General features: G+C 43.3%; 1 protein-coding gene and 1 pseudogene across 1 annotated transcript in view; both read right to left on the bottom strand.

Annotated features, from left to right (window-relative positions):
* Positions 1-1,078: 1,078 nt before the first annotated feature.
* LOC124545258 (UDP-glycosyltransferase UGT5-like) overlaps positions 1,079-25,078 on the bottom strand; it is a 50,137-nt gene continuing 26,137 nt past the window's right edge. Inside the window, exons 5-6 of the mRNA XM_047124135.1 lie at positions 10,766-10,985; positions 1,079-2,072 (exon numbers count right to left, since the gene is read on the bottom strand). Of these exons, the coding sequence (XP_046980091.1) occupies positions 1,766-2,072; positions 10,766-10,985 (527 nt within the window). The 3' untranslated portion in view covers positions 1,079-1,765. The remainder of the gene's footprint in view (positions 2,073-10,765; positions 10,986-25,078) is intronic.
* Positions 3,944-4,061, bottom strand: LOC124546413 (annotated as a pseudogene).

Here is a 25,078-nt window from a genome sequence, read left to right as displayed (position 1 = left end):
CAAATGAATTTAAATTTGGTCGGAAGAGCTTAGATGATGATACGCGCAGTGGCGCGGCCAAGATGTGTCACTACTCGAGAAATCATTCAAAAGTGCACAAAATGGTCATGGAGGATCGCCTTTAAATTGCGTGAAATTGCTCACGCTTGCCAGATGCCACCTGAAAAGAGCATATCACATTTTAACTGAAGAATTAGAAATGCAAAAATTATCTGCAAGATGGGTGCCGCGACTCTTGACGCTGGATCAAAAACCCATGCCGTCGCCATGTCAAAATTACGCGAACTAAGTTACGAAATGTTGCCACACCCGCCTTGTTCACCTGATATGGCTCAGTCACACTTCCATCTCTTCTCAAGACTGAAAATTTTTCTTGGTGTACGGAATTTCACTTCAAACTAAGAACTGATACCCGGAGTTAACAACTATTTTGGAGGCCCGGAGGAAACTCATTTTCGAGATGGGATCAAGGTACTCGAACATTGTTAGACCAAATGCATTAATCTACAAGGAGAGTACATCGAAAAATAAAAAAGTTTCAGTGATGTAGTACATTTTTTCTACTCCGTTCCGAGAACTTTTCAAACCACCCTCGTAGAACATGTATAATTGTAATAACAGTATGTTTTAAAACAGTCCGTGTAAACGCCATTTGTTGTGACACAATTACAGCAGTGCTCACTTGGTGATAATTCTACAAGTAGTAATTAATATTAATGTTAAGTATGGAGTTATCATCAAGTGTGCGTTACTGTAATTATGGCAAGGCACAGCACGTTTTTAAGGTGTATATTAAGACAGACTATGACAGTTATATATGTTCTGCGTTTGGTTGTCTCATATATGACGAAAATTTATGTTTGATCCATTGAGGTACACTGTTTTTCTTCTGAAAGACGATTAACAATCGAAACTGATAGAGAAAAAACACACAACTCTACAACTGATGGAACAAATATGCCTTTCCTTAAATTAATGTTAGGTTTGTAGGAAGTGTAAGAGTAATAGGAATTTAAAGGAAAACTGTCTAGAAACGAAAACTGAGGCGAGTATTTTGTTCCTGTAGAACAAGAAATGATTCATGTCAGAAAGTCTAGATTTATTCCAAATATAGTGTCGATAACTATGAAACTTGTTACAGTTTATCGTAGATTACAACTTTATTTGGAAGAACTATTTTACTGTTTCCCGTAAAAATATATAAAGTCAAGTGCAGATTAATTTTAACGTGAAACTCGTATCTCACTTACTACGGAAGTTACATATTCGTGCTTTAATTACACAAGACTTCTGCGATGTAATCATCACTAAGTACTTAAATCAGAAAGTTCACAGTTAACGTGTTTGTCATGTCATATTTGTCTCGTGCTGTCTCTCTCTCCACTACAGACGTTGACAACGGGAAATTAATAAACGCATAAAGAGTAGTATAATAGCATAATGTCAGTGTTAAAAGTACTTCCCGGTTTCTCAATACTACATTGGTTAGTGACCATTCATCTGCCTACCCACCTACCATTAGTCTTATGAGTGACTAGAATGTCGAGATACCCACGATCCAGCAGAATAATGTCAAACAATGAATTAAGAGACATGTCAAAGAGGACAGAAACAAGTTTGCTCTGAAAACGCATGGAGACTAAACGGCCAGTGTTGTGAGTAGCCTCCAAAACATGGCGGACGCAGTGTGTCGCCAGGTGCTGGCCCTATTTACGTTGGGTTCCGAGAGTACATAGAGACGTGGCACCATTAGCTGCAGACTTCTTCATTCCTTCTTCGTTGTTTTCTTTTTCTTCTGTTCGTGTGACGCTGAAGTTCTGGCTGTGATTAGCCTGTAGAGTGTCCTGACTGCCACGACAGCGATTGTAAGAACTAGGAGCGCTCCAGACAGTAGCAGGGCAGCGACGTCCAGCAGGAGGTACTGGTACCAGCTGAGGTCGAGGGCGGCGCTGCGCAGGTGGGGGGCGCCCCGGTGCCTCAGCACGTACTCTGTCCAGTACACGGCCGTCTCCACAGGGCTCTCTGGACGGTCCCAGAACAGGCGGGACCGCAGCTTTGCGTTCTCGCGGTACCTGCAAATAACAACATCCGACATCTGGTATGAAAATTCACTCGGTTTCATAACAGAAGTTAAAAAATGGTTCAAATGGCTCTGAACACTATGGGACTTAACATCTGAGGTCATTAGTCCCCTAGAACTTAGAACTACTTAAACCTAACAAACCTAAGGACATCACACATATCCATGTCAGAGGCAGGATTCGAACCTGCGACCGTAGGGGTCGCGCGGTTCCAGATTGAAGCGCTTAGAACCGCTCGGCCACACCGGCCGGCTAAAGTTAAAAACTATACATACTTGAACAAAAGAATGGTTGCACAAAGCGGGAAACGATAATGCGGCAAAAATAAAATACGAAAATATAGATCCAAACACGTTTGAAACACAAATAACGATGTATCAGTTTGGGATGACACAAGTAACATCAGTACTCTTAGCAGTACTAGAGAACTCACGTTATTGTACCTGCTAGTTATAATCAAAATACTGCTACTCACAGAGGTCCAGCGTGGACCTTAATTATCCCATGGCACCGAAACGTGGCAGGTATTCTAATGCCTTCAAGTGGAAGCTGTTATGTATGAGACAGAACTATGGCGCTCATGGAAAGCGGTTAAGTCACGCAATTTGAGTCTTAGTCTGATCACGAGATGTGTCTATTAATTGCACGCGTTGATTACGAAGGCTGACGTGAGGATCAATGAACTATACTTGACGGGATGTATCTGGAACATCTTAGGTGATTAGAAAGTAATAGACAGGAATATAATTAAATACTTAGCTTTAAGTCAGCATCAGCGATGAACGTCGATCTTGACTTTGTACAATAATATTTACAAGTGCAGTTATAGACTGAACTGCGAATACTGCTTTACAATTCCGATTGCTTCACAGTCAATTGGCAATCCATAAACTGTATGTGGCGCCTGGCTAGGTCATAGCTACTGACTTAGCTGAAGGCTATGCTAACTAGCGTCTCTGCAAATGAGACCTCTGAAGCTATAACAAGTTAACTATTCCTATTAAAGTCGGCTGTAGAACTGGGCAGTGCGCTAGCTTGTCTCGTAAGACCAGCCGAGTGGCTGCGCTCGGTCTGCTAGCGTCGACAGTGGCGACTCGCGTGTCCGATGTGTACTGACGGACCGCGGCCGGTTTGAAGTCTACAACCTAGCAAGTGCGGTGTCTTGCGGTGACACCACAGAAGCGATTTACAAAGGGAAAAAAAAAGTAGTTCCAAGTTTGGCTACCAGATGCTGTGATTGCAAGAAATACGTATAGAAATGTTTCGGCATATCCGTCACTGTTAAACAGGAAAATTACAGTTTTCAACACTGCATTCAGCTGTAATTTCAGTATCAATTTATTGTCAACTGGTTTCGACGATGCGCTTTGTCATCGTCAGTCCCTCCAAATACACAGTGTCTTACTTTTCCTGAAAGACATCACTCAGGAAGTCCCAAGTGGAAATAACCGGTATCCGCCTAAGCTTTTGTAAGTAATCACACACGGTGAGATCACAAACTTCTGTTTGCGGCCTCACGATATGTGGTTGCTCACAAGAGCTGATATGGATACCGGTTATTTTCACGTGGGACTTTCTGACTGATGTCTTTCGGGAAAATTTGGTCACTATGTATCTAGAGAACCTGCAGATGACGAAGTGTATCGACGAAGCTCTCCGTCCGAACAGGCCATGGAGGCCCAACGGTAGCGACCGGCTGCCGTATCATCCTCAGCCCACAGGCGCCACTGGATGCGGATATGGAGGGGCATGTGGGCAGCACACCGCTCTCCCAGCAGTATGTCAGTTTACGAGACCGGAGCCGCTACTTCTCAATGAAGTAGCTTCTCAGTTTGCTTCACAAGGGCTGAGTGCATCCTGCTTGCCAACAGCGCTCGGCAGACCGGATGGTCACCCATCCAAGTGCTAGCCCAGCCCAACAGCGCTTAACTTCGGTGATCTGATGGGAACCGGTGTTACCACTGCGGCAAGGCCGTTGACATCGTCGAAGCTAGTTGACAATAAATTGATCGTGAAATTACAACTGATGGTAGTGTTCCAAACAGTAGTATAGTAATATTTCCATTTTAATGGATTAGGAACGGGACACGAGCAAGAAAGGTCAAGCAAGTGGAAGAGGAATAATAATGATTTCATTATTAACTGCTGCTTACACAGTTTATTCACTATGTGCACCAAAGACGTCGATGAGATACCGTACACCGCCATATTTACACCTGGCGATTAAAATTAGAATTTTTTTCCAGTACAAATCGTTTCCGCATTAAAGTGTTAGCATATCTAACAAGGTTCGCTGCCAGATGGTAATTACACAGAACCTCCGTGAGTAGCTTCACTTTAACTATAGCCACATAATGTGATGCCCTCGACGTTCTGCATGAGCTCCATTAGAACTGAATTCAATATCCGCCGCAACGTTACACTGAGGGCGGAAAGGCTCTAGGGATGGAGGACTCCCGCGTGCATTCCAAATAGCCACTGTAGAATGTTAGGTTAGGTGGTCGAAGTAAGCGATACATCCTCTACACTATTTGCTATTTGCAGGGGTCTACTTCAGAAGTCTTCCAGTTTTCCCATGTGGCTGAACTGTAGTTCATGCACAGTAGTAGAAAGCTCGAGTTTCGGAGATGTCTGAAGGGGAAAATGACACAGCCCATCAACTTGGAAGATTTTGCCTTCAATGACAGCCACGAGCTCAGGCAGAGTAGGATTACGCTTGCTTACCTCTGAACAGAAAAGAGAAGGGGGCGGATTGTAATGTGGACCAAAATTCGTCTGCTTTGCCGACCTGGACTTCACCATCGAATATATGAACATGGATAAATCAAGCTTCCTGGCAGATGAAATGTATGTGCTGCACTCGGACTCGAACCTGAGACGTTTGCCTTTCTTGAGCAAGTGCTCTACTGACTGAGTTATCCCAACACTACTTATGAGCCGCCCTCGATACATCACTTCCACCAGTACTCCATCCCCTACCTTCCAAACGTCACATTACTGCTGTATACATTGTGGGACTGTCACTCCTGGAAGAAAAGCGCACGGTTTAATCTGCCAGGAAGTTCCAAATCATCGCACACTCCGCTGCACAATGGATAAATATTGAGTGTGAGGTTCGGAGCCCGAGATGAGACAGCAGAGCAAGCAATGGAAACAGAAGCACCGGTGAAAAGCACACTGAAGTGCCAAAGAAACTGCTACACCTGTCTAACATCGTATAGTGTCCCCGCGAGCACGCAGAAGTGCCACAACACGACGTTGTATGGACTCGACTAGTGTCTGAAGTAGTGCTGGAGGGAACTGATACCATGAATCCTGCCGGACTGTCCATAAATCCGTAAAAGTACGAGGGACGGAGATCTCTTCTAAACACGATTTTCCAAGATATCTCAGATATGCTGAATAATGTTCATGTCTGGGGCGTTTGGTGGGCATCGGAAGTGTTTAAACTCATAAGAGCACTCTTGGAGCCACTCTGTAGCAGTTCTGCACGTATGGGGGGTTGCATTGTCCTGCTGGAATTTTCTGTCGGAATGCACCATGGACATGAATGGATGCAGGTGATACGTACGTGTCACCTGTCAGAGTTGTATCTAGACGTAGTATCAGGAGTCCCATATTACCCCAACTGCACACGCCACACACCGTTACAGAGCCCCACCATCTTGAACAGTTCCCCGCTAAGATGATTGGTCCATGGATTCATGAGGTTGTCTCCGTACCCGTACACGCCCATCCGCTAGACACAATTTGAAACGAGACTCGTCCGACCAGGCAGCATGTGTCCGGTCATCAACAGTCCAATGTTCATGCTGACAGGTCCAGGCGAGGCTTTACGTCGTGCCGTCATTAAGGGTACACGGATGGGCATTCGGCTCCGAAAGCCGATATCGATGATGTTTCGTAGAATCACTCGCACGCTGAAACACGTTGATGGCCCAGAATTGAAATCTGCAGCAGTTTGCGGAAGGGCTGCACTTCTGTCTTGTTGAACGATTATTTTGAGTCGTCGTCGGTTCCGTTCGTGCAAGATCTTTTCCGGCCGCAGCGATGTCGAAGATTTGATGTTTTACGGGATTCCTGATATTCACGATACACTCGTGAACTGATCGTACACGAAAATCCCCACTTCATCGCTACCTCAGAGGGGCTGTATCCCATCGCTCGTGCACCGACAATAACACCACGATCAAACTCATTTATATCTTGATAACCTACCATTGTAGCAGCAGTAACCGATCTAACAACTGCGCCAGACACTTGTTGCCTTATATAAGCGTTGCCGACCACAGTCCCGTATTGCATGTTTACATATTTCTGTCTTTGAAGACACATGGCTATACCAGTTCCTTCAGTGTATGTGTGTGTCTGTTTGTGTTCAGATAGGCTCTGAGAACTATGGGATTGAACATCTGAGGTCATCAGTCCCCTAGAACGTAGAACCACGTAAACCTAACTAACCTAAGGACATCACACACATCCATGCCCGAGGCAGGATTCGAACCTGTGACCGTAGCAGTCGTGCGGTTCCGGACTGAAGAGCCTAGAGCCGCTCGGCCACCGCGGCCGGCTGTGTTTGTGTGTTTGTATGTGACAGAGAAGAGGAGAACGAAGAGCACAAACGTAATTGTGGATGGTAATTTTGAAAAACATTTTGGAGTATCTGAAAGAAATTTTGGAGTATCTGTGGTGCTCTGTTGCCAAATGACGCCTGCGTGTACTAGAAAATTATCGAGTCGTAGGAACTGTCTGATGAAGTGCTAGAAGAAGGAATGGCAGACAATGTGGAATACATAGGGCATCCAGAATTAGAGTCAGAGTTTAAATGAACTCTGAATGATTTTCGATCAAATAAAGCGGAAGGCATACATAACACTTCGCAGTTTCGAAATCATTGGCAGAAATGGCAGCCAAACTGCCGTTCAGGTTGTGTGTATAATCTGTGAGAAATCACGTACAATCCGCTTAACACTTAAGCAAGCAAATTTCTGACAAAAATAATATACAAATGAACAGAAAATAAAATTTAGGATTTATTATGCAACGATCACTTTGACTTTGGGAGAGATAAAGGCAGCAGAGAGATAGTTCCGACGTGCTTGATAATGGAAGTAAATAACAAGAAAAATCGAGACATATTCAAAGCGTTTGCCTATTTACAAAAAAGCGTTAGACACTATAAAATGGTGCAAAATGCCCGAAATTCTTAGGAAAACAAGTGTAAATAAGTAAAAGACGTGTAGTATACCATACGCACGAGAACCAAGAGGAGAAAATACGAAAGGAAGACCAAGAACGAAGAACTCGGATTAGAAAGCGATAAGACAAGAACGTAGTCTTTCGCTGCTACTACTTAATCTGTTCATTGGAAAAGTGCGCTGCGCGGGATTAGCCGAGCGGTCTAAGGCGCTGCAGTCATGGACTGTGCGGCTGGTCCCGGCGGAGGTTCGAGTCCTCCCTCAGGCGTGGGTGCGTGTGTTTGTCCTTAGGATAATTTAGGTTAAGTAGTGTGTAATCTTAGGGACTGATGACTTTAGCAGTTAAGTCCCATAAGATTTCACACACATATGAACATTTTTTTGAAAAAGAGTGACATTAAAATTCGAGTTGTCAGAATGTCAATGATAATATTCGTTGATGATACAGCTGCTCTCAGTGAAAGTTAGGAATTGCTGATCATTTTTGAGTGGAATGAACAATACAAAACGAGCAAACATTGTAGACTTAATCTAAACAAAAGATAGGCGAATGTAATGGGAAGTTGCAAAAATGAGACTGGCGATAAACGTAACACCAAATTTGTGAATCACAGCGTAGACAAAGTTGAAGAATTCTGCTACCTTGAAAGCTAAATAACAAATGACGAAAGAAGGTTGGTTAGTTGATTCGGGGGAGGGGACCATACAGCGAGGTCATCGGTCCCATCGGATTAGGGTAGGATGGGGAAGTAAGTTGGCTGTGCCCTTTCGAAGAAACCATCCTGGTCTTTGCCTGAAGTGATTTAGGGAAATAACGGAAAAATTAAATCAGGATGGCCAGAACCAGGTTTCAACCATCGTCCTGGCAAATGCGAGTCCAGTGTGATACCCACTGTGCCACCTCGCTCGGTGACGGAAGAAGCAAAGAGGACATAAAAACTAGACCAACAAGGTATACGTGTCCTCAAAAAGTTTGTTGGAATCAAACACCGCTCTTAATTTAAGGAGAAATTTCCGAGAATTTGAATCTGAGATACAGCGTTGTTTGACAGTCACTGCAAGACTTTGAAAACTTTAAAATTTAAGCTTTGATATGTGATGCTATAAACTGATGTTGAAAATTGTGTATACTGGTATGGAACGAGGAAGTACTTCGCAGAACCGGTGAGGAGAGGAGCATGCAGAAAACATTGACAAGGTACTTCAGGGAGTTGTAGAAGCTAATAGCTGTAGGAAAAGTCAGAATTAGCTTATATCCAACAAGAGGATGTTGGATGCTGGAATTCCCGATGGTCCGTGACAAACCAGTCAGAAAACTGATTATCACCACCCCTCCTCACCAATCCCAAAAAGAAGAAAAGAAGTACTAAATACTATGGTGTCCTGAAGAGATAGCAAGAGGTTGCCAAACATGATTTCCCACAAAAGCTGTCCTATGTCGTTTATTTATCACCACATACATGCCCAGTATTTGCAACTGGCACTCATGCATAAAATTTTTTTCATCTTCCCTGCTCCACCAACTTTGAAACAGACACACCTGCTCTTTCCTCATACAAAGAGCCAACGCAGTTCCAGAACGACCACGAGGAATTACGCGAGGTGGTGATAGTACGAACTTTATAGTAGCCCCTCGCCTTACTAAATAGTCGGTAAACAGTTTTACTATTCAGCGCACAGGAAAGTGGTACCATTGTCGAGAGAGGAAATGACCCGGTTGAATTTGGAGAGGGAAGATAATCGAAAGTGGCGTGAAAGGAACCAATCCTGACGGGCTTTTGGAAAACCTTGGAAAAATATAGATCAGTTTAGTAAATCGGAGATTGCACCTATTTTTTAAACACTGCTCCATCTCGCTCCATATCACTGGTATATAAGGAGGATAACAACAGCAGAGTCTTCCCTAGGAATTATTCGGTGGTTATGGATTCGCCTGTGCTGGGGTCCTCTATTTCAAGATTTAGCGATTACGTATTAAATTAAGTTCGTTGCAGAATACCTATCTTTTTTGGGTTTTCATTCTTTAAAATGGTTTGATACGTCCTAGCGAGATTTATTCTCCTACGGCAATCTCTTCATTTCAGAGTAACACTTATGCCCAAAGACTTCTATTGTGTTGAGAAGAAGTACCACCACAGCTATATATTGAGAATATCTTTATTGTCTCAAATGACTGATTCTGGCCGCACATTACCGCCACCCTCAGACCCCATCATTGCCAAAAGAGTGTTAGATTTCCTTTGGGCATTTATTGTGGAATCCTTGTTACTAGTACACGTGGGCTAGCTTTCCTCAGGAGTCTCTACTCGACACCACGTTGTCTCCGTCTCCGTGTTATCTCGCGCCGCCGAAACTAGTCCTGTGAAACAATAAAGACATTCTCAAGATATAGGTGTGGTGGTACTTTTTTTATATGTATCATCAGTTAAAATTCCTCGTCCATGCAATACGATGGACATCCACAAATTTAACTTCCATGATTTCTCTACAACTTTTTCCCTCTATGATCCCCTCTTGTACCATATGAGTTATCGTTTAGTGTCGTAAAGCATGTTCTATCATTCCGCTTCTTCTTCTAGTTAGTGATTTCCTTTTCTCGTCTATTCTGCCTAGATCTTCCTCTTTTCTTAGCGGTCCATTTAATTTTCAACTTCCTTCAGTATCGGCACACGTCAACAACTCGATTCTCTTCATTTTTTGTTCTGCATAGTTCGTGATTTACCTCCGCACGCGTATTCCCAGAAATTTCGTTCTCAAGTTAAGCCATATATTTTATTCTAGTGGAAGTGTTGCCTGTGCTTCTTATTTCCTCGTTGCTTCATCCACTGCGTTTTATTTCACTTCCCGGGTCTCAGAATTCCTTCATCTTGTCTACTACGTGTTCCCCAACTTTTATATCAATTTCACTGCTAACCTCATTGCCGCTACTCCTTAATACTCTCGCGTCTCTTTGATTTACTCACAATGTCTTCTTCTTTCCCAGTAGACCTTCCATTACTTTCAACAGGTACTGCAATTGTTCGTCCAGTAATGCCATTAGGGTAATATTATCACCGACATCCTTTCAGAACTTTAACACACCTTCTCAACTTTTTAATTATTTTCTTCGTTAGATCTCGTCCTCATGGTTGTATCTCAACTCGAGTCAGGTAAGCCGTGTGCATCATTTCTGCGACGACCATGTTAACTTTATTCCGTGTATCTTACTTCAATAGTTTGTGTAACGCGTTTTATGAGATGAAATTCGAACCAGAGGGATATTTACCAAAACTAGCGTGGAATCTACCTTTAAATTACGTTCAGCTGGTCAGGTGTAACTTACCTATGATTGCTATTCTGACGTGCGGATTCCATCTGGGCCTGAGTCATCGCCCTACTTTGTCAGCTAGCATGCTCCCCGTTATTTTGTACGAACATGTGTCTGTGAGCCATAGACTGTTTCTCGTAAGATATTACATGCGATTTACAAAACACACAATGACTCACGTTGGGTTGTTTAAAACTTCATTAACAGCCCACTCCACCGACTGAACACTGATGTTCTGCAGATCTAGTCTGATGCCGTATCCATAGCTGGCGATCCTCTGGACGTTATAGCGCTGCTCGGCAGCAACTGGCATACCAATCACCGGAACACCTCGAGCGGTCGCCTCCAAAGAGCTCTGCAGTCCCCCATGGGAGATGAAAAGCTGCACGTTTTTGTGACCTGAAACATCATGATCATGATCATGATCATCATCATCATCATCATCACTGACAAACAGATATGTTAGCTACAAAACTTGAGACACATCTGGGCATTAAAATTACAACATTGCGAAGGCAGATTGCAACAAATATAGTTCAGTGTGTAAATGATTGTTTTTTAGCGCAACCACATATAGCAGGTAAGAGTAATGGTACCTAAATTCTCAACGCAAGGAAAGTTTATGCATTGGGCTCCTCTTCAGCAACCACCTTTGAAAGTTGTTTATGAGAGGATCATGTTATGCCTCTATAAGCACAAACGTATACAACCACATATTGGAATTCGACAGCAGCAGAATCGCTGTCTGTCAACTGCGCTTCATCACTCATGCTATCGTTGCTGATGTTGTAGGGCTCCAAAGTACCATGCCCGTACGTAATCGATGGGATCAGTAGAGAGCCACACACATCGCCATGCTGTATCCAAATGGAGCCACAGTACTAGCACCCGGTTGGATAGAAATATAGTTCGCACGCTCGTGCAGGATCGTGCAGCCACATCTGGTACCTTGAGTTTGGAGATTTTATTGCTTGTAGAAAATATCCAGTAAACAGCGTTACAACGTCTGGTGTGCTGTGGACTGTTGGCATGAGCATTTTGCGAGTTACATAGACAGAGGAGAGGCACCACATCGTCTTTTCAGACAAAACCAGGTTCTCATGCATGTATCATGTGCGTGATGGTGTGTGGAGTCTCTGAGGATAACAGGGAAATTTTCATTCAGCAGTCACTACATTTAAGATCTGTTAAGGCAGGTGACTGTGCCCCATCTTCTAGCTTTGTAAAGGTGCATCTCTTGCCGACATGTTATTGAGTTTCACGTACCGTTATAGTGAAGGGTTGACAAATGGGAAGCCGAGTATACGGACCTGGTCAAAGAGGGTTTAAATGGTTCAAATGGCTCTGAGCACTATGGGACTTAACATGTCAAAGAGGGGATTCAAATTCAAATGGCTCTAAGCCCTATGGGGCTCAACATCCGAGGTCATTACCCCTTAGACTTAGAACCACTTAAATCTAACTAACCTAAGGACATGACACACAGCCATGGCCGAGGCAGGATTCGAACCTGCGACCGCAGCAGCAGCGCGGTTCCGGACTGAAGCGCCTAGAACCGCTCAGCCACAGCGGCCGACTCCAAGAGGGGAACTTCCTTGTCTGAACGTTATGTAATATGTTACAGAGTTGTGGGATGCCTGTGGGAACGCTGTCAGCCACATCCATGGGTTTGAGTACCTGGACACTAGCTGCGTATAACCGACGATCGGTCGACAATGCTACTGATACAAGAGAGAAAGATTATCAGCGGCCGCCGCTGAAACTGAACAGGAAACACCAAAAAAATAAAGAGACATTTCTTTGACGTCATCATTCCTGTAATGATCGAACAGTGGCGAGATTTTGTTTAGCTGAATTTTGATTATGGTTAATGGTTTACAAGGTAGTTAAGAATTTGATGATGCACTAGTATTGCTTGTGTGAAACTATAAATGCGTTATTGTTAAATGCCTTTGGATGTGATTTAGTAGTTTAAACAGTACTGATGTGACTGGACGGCCCGCTTGATCTGTTACGTTAGGGTTTACAGTGCGGTACTAACGACGTAACTCATGATAACTGTATTAGTAATTAGTTTAGGAAAGTGAATTATTTCTTGACTTTTATGAATTTTTCCTGTCATGTGCGGTTGAAACAGTAAGGTCGGACACTTCACTTCCTCTAAGTAGTCAGTCAGGTCCTGTTCACGATTAGTAGAAAATTGTTCATGTTCAGTGGATTACATTTTTGTAGATTAGCCACTACTCTGTGTGGATCCTTTCTGAGGCGGCGACAACAATTAGAAATCCTTACAGTTCAAGCACGTCGGACTATGAACAGAACAACTAATCTCAAAGCAAATACATCGACTGATAAAGGGAAGCTTTCTGCATCTGATACAGAAAAGCTTTACAGTCATTCCACAAGATAAGGCAAGACCATATAATGTCCGTTCCGTGCTGACCTACCGCTACACAGTGCTTGTTAGACAGTTACTGTGGCCAACACGTTCTGCAGATCTCTCACTCATTAAAAACACCTGATCATAGGATGCCTAGAGAGTGACAGACCAGCACTAACCGTTCACTACGAATAACGAATGCTCGCACAAAGTCAAAGCAGCACGGAATGACTCACCCGTGCCTGTCACCCAAACTGAGTTCAACTCGATGCTCGTCCGGGTTACAACGAATTCTGCTGCCCGAGCTGGCAGCTCTGTGTACTAAATTTCACACCCTGTATGCCAAAAAATCAGCTGCAAACTAATCATGTACTCTTTCTCTTCGATTCTATGCGCATAATATGTACAATGTCGTTTATTTTGTATTCTTCATGCTGTTGTAATTTTAGTAACAGTATAGTCACCTAACATTACCGCTGGATATATTTCGTAAACCACATCAAATACTGACAAATCGATACCACAGACCGAACGTGAGGAGAGGGGCTAGTGTAATTGGTTAATACAAACCATAAAAAAATGCACGGAAGTATGTTTTTTAACACAAACCTACGTTTTTTTTAAATGTGAACCACGTTAGATTTGTTAGCACATCTGAACATATAAACAAATATGTAATCAGTGCCGTTTGTTGCATTGTAAAATGTTAATTACATCCGGAGATATTGTAACCTAAAGTTGACGCTTGAGTACCGCTCCTCCTCTGTTCGATCGTGTGTATCAGAGAGCACCGAATTACGTAGGGATCCAAAGGGAACAGTGATGGACGTTAGGTACAGAAGAGACTGGAACAGCACATTTCGTCCACATGGTAACACCTTTTTATTGTTTTCACTGATGCACATGTACATTACCATGAGGGGTGAGGTACACGTAGACACGTGATTTCCGTTTTCAATTACGGAGTGGAATAGAGTGTGTCCCGACATGTCAGGCCAATAGATGTTCAATGTGGTGGCCATCATTTGCTGCACACAAATGCAATCTCTGGCGTAATGAATGTCGTACACGCCGCAGTACATCTGATGTAACGTCGCCGCAGGCTGCCACAATACGTTGTTTCATATCCGTTGGGGTTATAGGCACATCGCGGTACACATTCTCCTTTAACGTACCCCACAGAAAGAAGTCCAGAGGTGTAAGATCCGGAGAATGGGCTGGCCAATTTATGCGTCCTCCACGTCCTATGAAACGACCGTCGAACATCCTGTCAAGGGTCAGCCTAGTGTTAATTGCGGAATGTGCAGGTGCACCATCATGCTGACACCACATACGTCGACGCGTTTCCAGTGGGACATTTTCGAGCAACGTTGGCAGATCATTCTGTAGAAACGCGACGTATGTTGCAGCTGTTTGGGCCCCTACAATGAAGTGAGGACCAATGAGGTGGTCGCCAATGATTCCGCACCATACATTTACAGCCCACGGTCGCTGTCGCTCTACCTGTCTGAGCCAGCGAGGATTGTCCACGGACCAGTAAAGCATGTTCCGTAGATTCACTGTCCCGTCGTTTGTGAAACCCGCTTCATCGGTAAACAAGTAGAACTGCAATGCATTCTCTGTTAATGCCAATTGACAGAATTGCACTCGATGATTAAAGTCATCACCATGTAATTGCTGATGTAGCTGCACATGAAACTGGTGAAAGCGGTGACGATGCAGTATGCGCATGACACTACTTTAACTCAGTCCACCGGCTCTCGCAATGTCCCGCGTACTCATGTGTGGGTTCATGGCAACAGCAGCTAACACACCAACTGCACCCGCTTCTCCTGTGACGGGCCTGTTACGGACCCGTTTGCGTGCTACGACCATACCTGTTGCATACATTTGGCGGTAGATGTTTTGCAATGTGCGGCACGTTGGATGCTCTATGTCCGGGTACCGTTCTGCATACACCCTGCAGGCTTCAGCTGCATTTCGTGGACACTCGCCATAGATGTACATCATCTCCGCTTTTTCAGAGTTCGAATACACCATGGTCATAGTTCCTACAACACTACACTATCACAGACGTCTGGTAACACGGTGTACTACAGTTGGTCTGCGTGCGGAGACGAATGCAGAATAACAATAGCAGCAAGCGCTACATGCGGACACTGCGACAGCTAGACCAAACCACAACAGTGCACTACAGCCACACTCGTAAACACGGTCGTCATCGTAAACATGTCCCTGCAGATGCTGCGCGCCGACCGTGGCCCGTGTTTGTTACAACACGCAACTGAACGTCGGAGGTTTCAAGCGTCAACTTTAGGTTACAATATCTCCGGATGTAATTAACATTTTACAATGCAACAAACGGCGCTGATTACGTATTTGTTTATATGTTCAGATGTGCTAACAAAACTAACGTGGTTCCATTTAAAAAAACGTAGGTTTGTTTTAAAAAACATACTTCCGTGCATTTTTGTATGGTTTGTATTAAACAATTACACTTGCCCCTCCCCTCACGTTCGGTCTGTGGAATCGGTTCGTCAGCATTTGATGTGGTTTACGAAATATATCCAGCGGTAACGTTAGGTGACTCACCCTGTATATATAGTGTGGTCCAGTGATCGTGACCGGGGCAAATATCTCACGAAATAAGCGTCAAACGAAAAAACTACAAAGAACAAAACTTGTCTAGCTTGAAGAGGGAAACCAGATGGCGCTTTTGTTGGCCCGCCAGATGGCGCTGCCATACGTCAGACGGATATCAACTGCGTTTTTTTTAAATAGGAACCCCCATTTTTTATTACATATTCGTTTAGTACGTAAAGAAATATGAATGTTTTAGTTGGACCACTTTTTTCGCTTTGTTATAGATGGCGCTGTAATAGTCACAAACGTATAAGTACGTGGTATCACGTAACATTCCGCCAGTTCGGACGGTATTTGCTTCGTGAATACATTACCCGTATTAAAATGGACCGTTTACCAATTGCGGAAAGAGTCGATATCGTGTTGATGTATGGCTATTGTGATCAAAATGCCCAATGGGCGTGTACTATGTATGCTGCTCGGTGTCCTGGACGACATCATCCAAGTGTCCGGACCGTTCGCAGGATAGTTTCGTTATTTAAGGAAACAGGAAGTGTTCAGCCACATGTGAAACGTCAACCACGGCCTACAACAAATGATGCTGCCCAAGTAGGTGTTCTAGCTGCTGTCGCGGCTAATCCGCACATCAGTAGCAGACAAATTGCGCGAGAATCTGGAATCTCAAAAACGTCGTGTTGAGAATGCTACATCAACATCGATTGTACCCGTACCATATTTCTATGCACCAGGAATTGCAAGGCGACGACTTTGAACGTCGAGTACAGGTCTGCCACTGGGCACAAGAGAAATTACGGGACGATGACAATTTTTTTTGCACGCGTTCTATTTAGCGACGAAGCGTCATTCACCAACAGCGGTAACGTAAAAACGTAAAACTAGAAAAAAGTGGTCCAACTAAAACATTAATATTTCTTTACTTACTACACGAATATGTAATAAAAATTGGGGTTCCTATTTAAAAAAAACGCAGTTGATATCCGTTTGACCTATGGCAGCGCCATCTAGCGGGCCAACCATAGCGCCATCTGGTTTCCCTCTTCAAGCTAGACAAGTTTCGTTCTTTGTAGTTTTTTCGTTTGACGCTTATTTAACGATATATTTGGCCCGGTCACGATCAATGGACCACCCTATATATACATATATATATATGTGTGTGTATGTCTCTTCGATGTGTGTGTGTGTGTGTGTGTGTGTGTGTGTGTGTGTGTGTGTGTATGTCTGTTCGAAATTCCTCCTAAGTCACTCGACTGATTTCTACCAAACGTAACACACATATCATTTACTGTCAGGCAACAATCCTATGGGGGTACGAACCACCTATCGTATCTAGAGATATGACGTCATATACTGAGATCCGTGAAAACCGGGCCGTCATTCGTGACGTCTACATTTATTACTTCTATGCCACTAAGACTGTTCGCAACACATTTTATAGACAGTATCCACATACGCCGATTAATGCACCTACAATAATATATCATGGTACCACACACAGTTCAGGAGATATGTCGCATACACTAACATGAGCAAAAAAGTGCCACATTGTGCATGAGATTTAAATGTATTACTTCTTTGCTACATACTCTACTCGCAACGTACAGTTCAAGAGATAAGACGCCATAAGCACTTAGATGCGTGAAAAATTGCCGCGTCGTGCTCAGAGACGTTAACGGGATCGCTTTATAGACACGCGAGGCAGCTGCGTGCACCGTACAGAAACTGTCCACGAAACTGTACTTTCACATTTGTATATATACACATTTCTTTGTACGACTGTTTCATGATTTGAAAGGTGTTTTTACGAATACATGGAATTCGACATTACACTACAAACATAGTTTTCGTTTCTAATAGAAAATCGGCAATATGAATACGCGGGCAATGGTGGGCTTGCCAGGTAGTTGCTAATAAATTAATAACATGACACCCAGGTGGCAGTTTACGTAATTCACGTAAATTGCGTTTAGGTAACTTGTGGGCGGTTCAGATAGGGTAGTGATGCGTAAGATATGACTTCAAGCAAGCAAAGGTCTCTTAGCCTGTCCTACTTAATTACGTCCCTTACCTTCAAGTTGGTGCACCCTAGGAACCTGAGAAACCCTGTGAAAGATTGAGTACCTAATCCCAGTGGGCAGACGAGAGGGGGAGAATTGGTCCTTTGAAAAATAGCTGATGAGCTGATAACCTATATCCGGAAAAATTATAATACGAAAGCTCAAGGAAATTTAGGCGGATGGACCCTAAGCGAAAGACATGGAAAAGTTTCAGAGAAATGGGAGAATTGCATCATGAAAAATATGTAGAGATATTATACAGAATGGGAACCTTAGGAAGTCTGATAGGAATAGTGAAACAACAAGGCGGATATCATGGTCTTGTAAGAGATAAAATGGATTGGACAGGGTATGTTCCACAAACAGAAGTGTATTGTATACTACAGCGGCTACAGTAGCTACCCATACTTGGTGTGGGATTTATAGCCAATCAAAGCACTGAACAACACGTGATAGGATTTAAAGCAATAAGTCTATGTTATAAGCCAATGAAGGGGAAATTCTTTAACTACAGTCTCCCTACTGAGGAGAAGACAGCAGAAGAGAAGGAGCTTAGAAACAGTGCCGAAAATGATATAAAGATGGTGATAAGTGATATGAATGCAAAGGTAAAGCAGAACCACGTCTTCTCCCCTACTAGAGGTAAATACAAAAAAACTACATATTCTGAAAAGAGTCAAAGATATTATAGTGCATAGTTCTGCTTAGCCGCAGCACCAGGTCCAACAACGTGCGTATGAGCGGTAAAGCACTTGTGCGCTCACCAGCATTGTACTCTGCCGTCAAATCTGCAATTGCAGAGTGGCCAAGCCCCCAGCCCCACTCCTTGTTATGAAGCTGGCGGTCCGAAACCTTGTTGTCTACTTTTGGTTTCACCGTCATTAAACCACTTTTTGTACATGCTATCGACAGACGACTAGCTTCCCAGTTTCTGAGAACTCATTCCTAAGCACCGGGCCATAACAGTCAGACCTTTTCTAAAAGTCACATATGTCACCGGATCTCCCCATTTTCGGCCAGTATTTTCGCTAGAATAGTTCTCTATTCCTATTGACTTATCCTAATGACTACCTGCAATGTAGTATTGGCGCCAAAAAAAAAAAAAAAAAAACACGTCGTTGGGTGCACTGTATTGCGCTATGAATGTGATGCTTTTTGCAAGATTTTTCTCTCCACTTCCCTCTGTCTCTTCTTCTGTATGTTAGTTCTGTCTTTACCATTCCCCTTTGACGGTCAGTTACCTGTTATTGGTTTAACAGTTATTTTATGCAACATTAAAAAATAATTAATGGGGAGTAATGACATTTCGGAAACACATTTGTTTAGGTAACATATTTAAGTGATTAATATTGCAAATCACGGGCTAATGTAAGCGCGAGGTAAGTTCATTAATAATCCGTGTAGCCACCACAGTCTTGAATGCAAGAATGCAAACGTCCATGCATTGTGTTTTACAGGTGTCGGATGTAGGTTTTTGAGATGCAGTTCCATGCTCGTTGCACTTGATCGGTCGACGTATGGACGGTTAATACTGTTCGTAGATGACACTGAAGTTGCAGTCCCATGATGTTTCATATGTGTTCGATTGGATCTGCTCATCGAACAGGCCAAGCCAACATGTCGAAGTAGAGTATGCTGGGTTATAACAGCGTTATGTGGGCCAGCGTTATCCTGTTGGAGAACACTCCCTGGAATGATGTTTGAATGGCAGCACAACGGGTCGAATCACCAGACTGAAGTACAGATTTTCAATCAGGGTGCGTGAGATAACCAGGAGAGTGCTCCTGCTGTCGTACAAAGTCGCACCCCACACTGTTACTCCAGCTGGCCAGTGCGTCTAGCACTCAGACAGATTGGTTACAGGCCCTCAACTGGCTTGCTTCTAACCAATACACAGCCATCACTGGCACCGAGGCACAACCAGCGTTCATCAGAAAACACAATAGGCCTCCACTCTGCCCTCCAACGAGCTCTCGCTTGACTCCACTGAAGTCGCAAATGGCGATGGTTTGGAGCCAGTGGAATGCACGTTACAAGGTGTCTGGCTCGGAGCTCACCTTGAAGTAACCAGTTTGTAAATGTTCGTTGTGTCACTGTAATGCCCACTGCTGCTCAAATTGCTGCTGTGGTCGCAGTATGATGCGCCACTTCTACACACTGAACACGACGGTCTTCTCTCTTGGTAGTGCCACGCGGCCGTCCGAAGCCCGTCCTTGTTGTGACCGTACCTTCCCGTGAACACCGCTGCCAACAGCCATGTATAATGGCTACATTCTTACCAAGTCTCCCTGCAGTTCCGCAGAAGAAACATCCAGCTTCTCGTTGCCCTATTACACGACCTCATTCAGTCAGGCATTTTTGACTTACATCACCTCATGACGTCCTATCTCAAAGGTAACTAGCGCTGACGATGGTTACAACGTGTATTTCAAGCAAACCTGATTTGCATCCTCATACCAAACAGGCTAACCTGGAGATACTGAAGGGCAGTGTGACTGTGCCGGAAAATATATTATTTTCAAACTAATCGATCATTGTAATCTCCATATCGACCCGCCAGGGTAGCCGAGAACGCTAATGCGCTGCTTCCTGGAGGCGGGTAGGCGCGCCTGCCTCGGATCGATTCCGCTCGGCTGGGTAACTGTGAGGGTCGGTATGCCGGCCAGCCTGGGTGTGGTTTTTAGGCGGTTTTCCACATCGCTAGGACACGACTCACTGACATTTCAACACTTTCGCACTATTTCATGGCTTACACTAGACGCAGGCAGCTGGGGTACACTGCTTACGTCCCGTGAGGTTCGGGGTGTCGGCAGGAAGGGCATCCGGCCACCCTCTGCAACTGAAACTGCCAGATCCGTAATAACAAGGCCCAAAGAAAGAAAGAAAGAAATCTCCATATCGACTAAAATATCATTCTTCCTAAAGTAATTTTCTTCACGACGATCGGATATGAGTAAGGCGTCGTCAACAGAGAGACCTGACAGTGTTGTCAGTGCGCCTCTTTTTCTTATGAATATTAAAGTCATCAGTTCTTCATTTTCAATGAAATTGGTGCTTGGAAAGAAAAACACTTTATACGATTTGCTTGAGTTCTTAAGTAACACTTCCGCACTGGGGTAGTGAGAATAAGAGAAAATGAAATGAAATGATCGTGTGGCATTGTTGGGCGAGAGCTTCCTTCCGGGGGAGCTCGGCCGTCTGGTGCAAGTCTTATTCCAGCTGATGCCACATTGGGTGACTTATGCGTCGTTGGTGATGAGGACAGCACAATTCCGAAGCCCTCTAACCCAGCCGGGAATCGAACCCGGGCCCGCTGCGTGATAGGCAAACGTCACTACTCAGCTAAGCAGGCAGACTAAGGTAAGAAAGATTTTGGCACATCCAGACGCATGGAGGTAATCGTTAGCACTGGTACGACGTATTCTCTAATGTGCCTTGAGTAGTATCAGTAACCACTGATTCTTTAAAGAATGGAGCTCCCTTGAATGAAACTGCTATAAAATTCTGATTAATATAGCATTGAATACTTGATGTCAAGCATGTAAGTGAGGAAAAAAATTAGAACAGTTCTGAACTATGTCTAAAGTTGGTTGGAAGTGGCAGATTGCTCTCATTATTTAACACTGGATGAGCATATTCTGAGTATATGCGTTCTACTTTTTTAAAACGCAAAACTGGCTTTCCAGGAATCTCAGTATTTATGATGTCAAATATCCTGAGCTATGTACAGTTACATTTATTACTATTATTATTATTTATTTTATGGCCTTCATTGGACCACTCTAGTCGAAAATTTGTAAACAAGTTGTTACACAGGGATACAATTTGGCTCAACAATAACTTAATATGATATTTAGGTCATATAATTATTAGAGTCTATTCGTATATTAAAGGTGTTTTGCTCTTCTGTCTGCCCAATATTTCTTCATTCTTTCACATATTTTCCTTCTTTCTTCATCTGAGACCACTCTTCCTGCACTCCTTTTATTGATTTTCATTTGTAGTCTGGTTTGCGGGTCTTGTTTTTTAGGTCATCTACTGTAATTTGGAGTTCTTTTATATCTTCCTTAATTTCTGTGGCCCATTTAATGTCGCTCTTGCTATTCCACAATTTTTGTATTATTTTTTTTACTATCTCTGTTTTCTGAAGTTCTCTTCAGATGTCCAACGAATGAGATGCGTTTCTTCCTGATCGTGCTCATGACTGGTTCTGTTTTCTTATATACTGTTTCATTTGATGCTATTCTCCAATGTCCATTTATTTTACACTGTTTATTTATACATGTACTAATTATTCTTCTTTCTATTTTTAGTATTCTGTCAATTTCTGCTGTATTAGTTGTTTTGAAGATAGTTTCAGCTGCATACGTTATTTCTGGTTGTGTAACTATTTTATAGTGTTTTAATTTTGTATCTATAGCACTCTGTCTTCAGGCCACAAGTGGCCCACCGGGACTATGCGACCGCCGTATCATCCTCAGATGAGGATGCGGATAGGAGGGGCGTGTGGTCAGCACACCGCTCTCCCGGTCGTTGTGATGGTTTTCTTTGACCGGAGCCGCCACTATTCGGTCGAGTAGCTCCTCAATTGGCATCACGAGGCTGAGTGCACACCGAAAAATGGCAACAGTGCATGGCGGCTGGATGGTCACTCATCCAAGTGCCGACCACGCCTGACAGCGCTTAACTTCGGTGATCTCACGGGAACCGGTGCATCCACTACGGTACGGCCGCTGCCAATGTTGTATCTATAGATAGGCTTTATTTTTGTATGTAGTTTTAGTAATGTAATTTGGGTAGTTCAGTTTTTTTATTCTATTCTGCCATGATGGCTCCTCATTTAGATTGTATGTTATTATTTCGATTAAATATTTAAATTTATCAACAGTTTTGACTTCCTGTTCTCCTATTGTAATTTTGCTTGCAAGTGGTGGATCAGTTAGTATAATTACCGTTTTTTCAAATGATATTCTAAGGCCTAGTTTCTATTTTATTTCTTGTAGTGATTTCACTTGTTGCCTGGCTTCTTGAACGGTGTTGGCTAGGAGAGCAAGATCATCAGCGAACCCCAAGCACTTTAAGCTAATATCATCTTCCGCACAGTTATGTATATAACTTTGTAGCTACTTTCTTCGGACAATGCGCAACTTTTCATGTACAGTGGTCTTCGCTTGGGACGACACGTCTAAGTTGATTTTCGAAGTTCCCTCATATGTCACGGCAAACAGAGACTTAAGAGATGTTGTATAAAACTACGGAAAACACTGCGAGAAATGCGTGCTTCAGCATAAATGCAGTTGCTAGCCGTCTGTCTGCTGCGCTGCTGTATTAGACCACGAGCGGCGCCTCTCAGTCTCCTCAACAAGTTCGAAGTGTCACTCGTGGCGAAAATAGTGGTCTACGATGTTGTGAGTGCAACATGTCGGACCTAAGTGACTTCTAGAGTGGATAAATTGTTGGTGCTCGGGTGCTACCGTAACTAAGACAGCAAAATGTTTGGCGTTTCAAGAGGCACCGAATCGAAGGTTTATATAAAATAGAAGGAAAGTGGAAAAACATCATCCGCTAAGTCACAACGCTGCCTAAAGTGTGTGTGAGTGATCAAGACAAGTGGCCACTGAAGAGGACCGTGACGAAAAGTATGAAGACGATAGTTACAAAAGCCACTGCCGAAGTGGATGTCGCACTCATGAACCTAAACAATACAATGAGAGCTCCGTAAGCAGATAATCGCGGGGTGAGCTGGTATTAAACAAGCACACATCAGTGGTGCAAATACCCGTAACAGGAATACTTGGACTATGGGGCAATGGAAGAAACTCATTTGATTGCATGAGTCCTCTTTCACATTGCTTCCATCTTTGGTCGAGTTTACGTCCGAGGAGTGAAACGCGGCGGGGATTCAGTGAAGATTTCGGGAGCCATATCGTGGTATCCCACTGGTACTCCATAAGGTCGCGTTACACCCAAGGATTGTGACCATTTTGGCTGATCAGGTCCATCCCATTGTACAATGTTAGTCCCCCAATGCTGACGCTATGTCTCAAGACGACTAAACCTCAGTTCACACAGCTCGCATCGCCATGGACTGACTTTGTTAGCACAATAACGAACTGTTGCATCTACCCTATCCACCACAGTATCCAGATCTCAAAATAATTGAGCCTTTGTGGTCTACGTTGCAGGGAAGGTTGCGTAATCGCTATCCACCTAAATTATCGTTATCTCAATCTACCTCTATTTTACAAGAGTAATGGTACAAGATTCCACTGAAAATTGTATGGGTCCTATATGTATCCATTCCGGGAGGAGTGGATGCCGTTTTGGATGCCAAAAGCTTTCCTACACCATAGTAGGGATGACAATGTGTTGTGTTTTTGGTGTTTCCATATTTTTGTCCACCACCTGTAGTCCTGAGAAGAGGATCGGTACTATTTTGTTCGACGTTTTGTATCAGATGTCCTTTCTGAGACCCGCTAGATACAACCATGCTGAGGGTTCTCAAGAAGTTTAAATAACTTATGGGCATTAAGTGATTATCAATTTTGGTACACCTACATTTACACCTGCAATCTGCAAAGCACTGTGAAGTGCCACTAGAAAGTCGCGTACTGAGTGTGGGAAAAATTATTGCTCGGATGCTTCTGCGCACAATGTATTCAGTCAAGTTCCGTAGGACCAAATTGAGGAGCAAATCTCCAAGATTATGGGACGTGTCAGTACATGAAATTACAACATGAAGGTAATAACAGATAGAAATAAACGTTTATGAACCCGAAAAATGTCAATCCACAAGTTTAAATAAACGAAATCAACAATACTACAAGAATCAGCTAAATTTTTCAAGAAGCTCCTCGACAGAATAGAATCAGTGAACCATGAGTAAACTCTTCAGTTTCGATTTGAAAGCACTTGGATTACTGCAAAGATTTTTGAATTCGAGTGCCAGCTTATTGAAAATGGATGCAGCAGTATACTGCACACCTTTCCGCACAAGAGTTAAGGAAGTCCGATCCAAATGCAGGTATGATTTCTGCCGAGTATTGACTGAGTGAAAGCTGCTTATTCTTGGGAATAAACTAATATTGTTAACACGAAATAGTAACATAGTAACGTACACACACACACACACACACACACATATTGAGAGGCCTATGTCAAAAAAACCAGAGTCATGAATAGGGGTCGACAAGAGGTTCTTGATCTTACATCACTTATTGCCCGAACCACCCATTTCTGAGCCAAAAATATTCTTTTAGAATGGGAAGAGTTACCCGAAAATATAATACCATACGACATAAACGAAAGAAAATAAGTAAAGCTGATTAATTTTCGTGTCGAACGATCACTCACTTCAGATACCGTGTGAACAATAAAAATTTCAGCATTAAGTCTTTGAACAAGATCCTGAACGTGGGATTTCCGCGACAGTTTACTATCTGAACACATAGAAA

This window comes from Schistocerca americana, chromosome 8 (assembly GCF_021461395.2).
Source record: "Schistocerca americana isolate TAMUIC-IGC-003095 chromosome 8, iqSchAmer2.1, whole genome shotgun sequence".
Classification (NCBI taxonomy): domain Eukaryota; kingdom Metazoa; phylum Arthropoda; class Insecta; order Orthoptera; family Acrididae; genus Schistocerca; species Schistocerca americana.
This window is presented reverse-complemented; position numbering and strand designations above follow the sequence as displayed.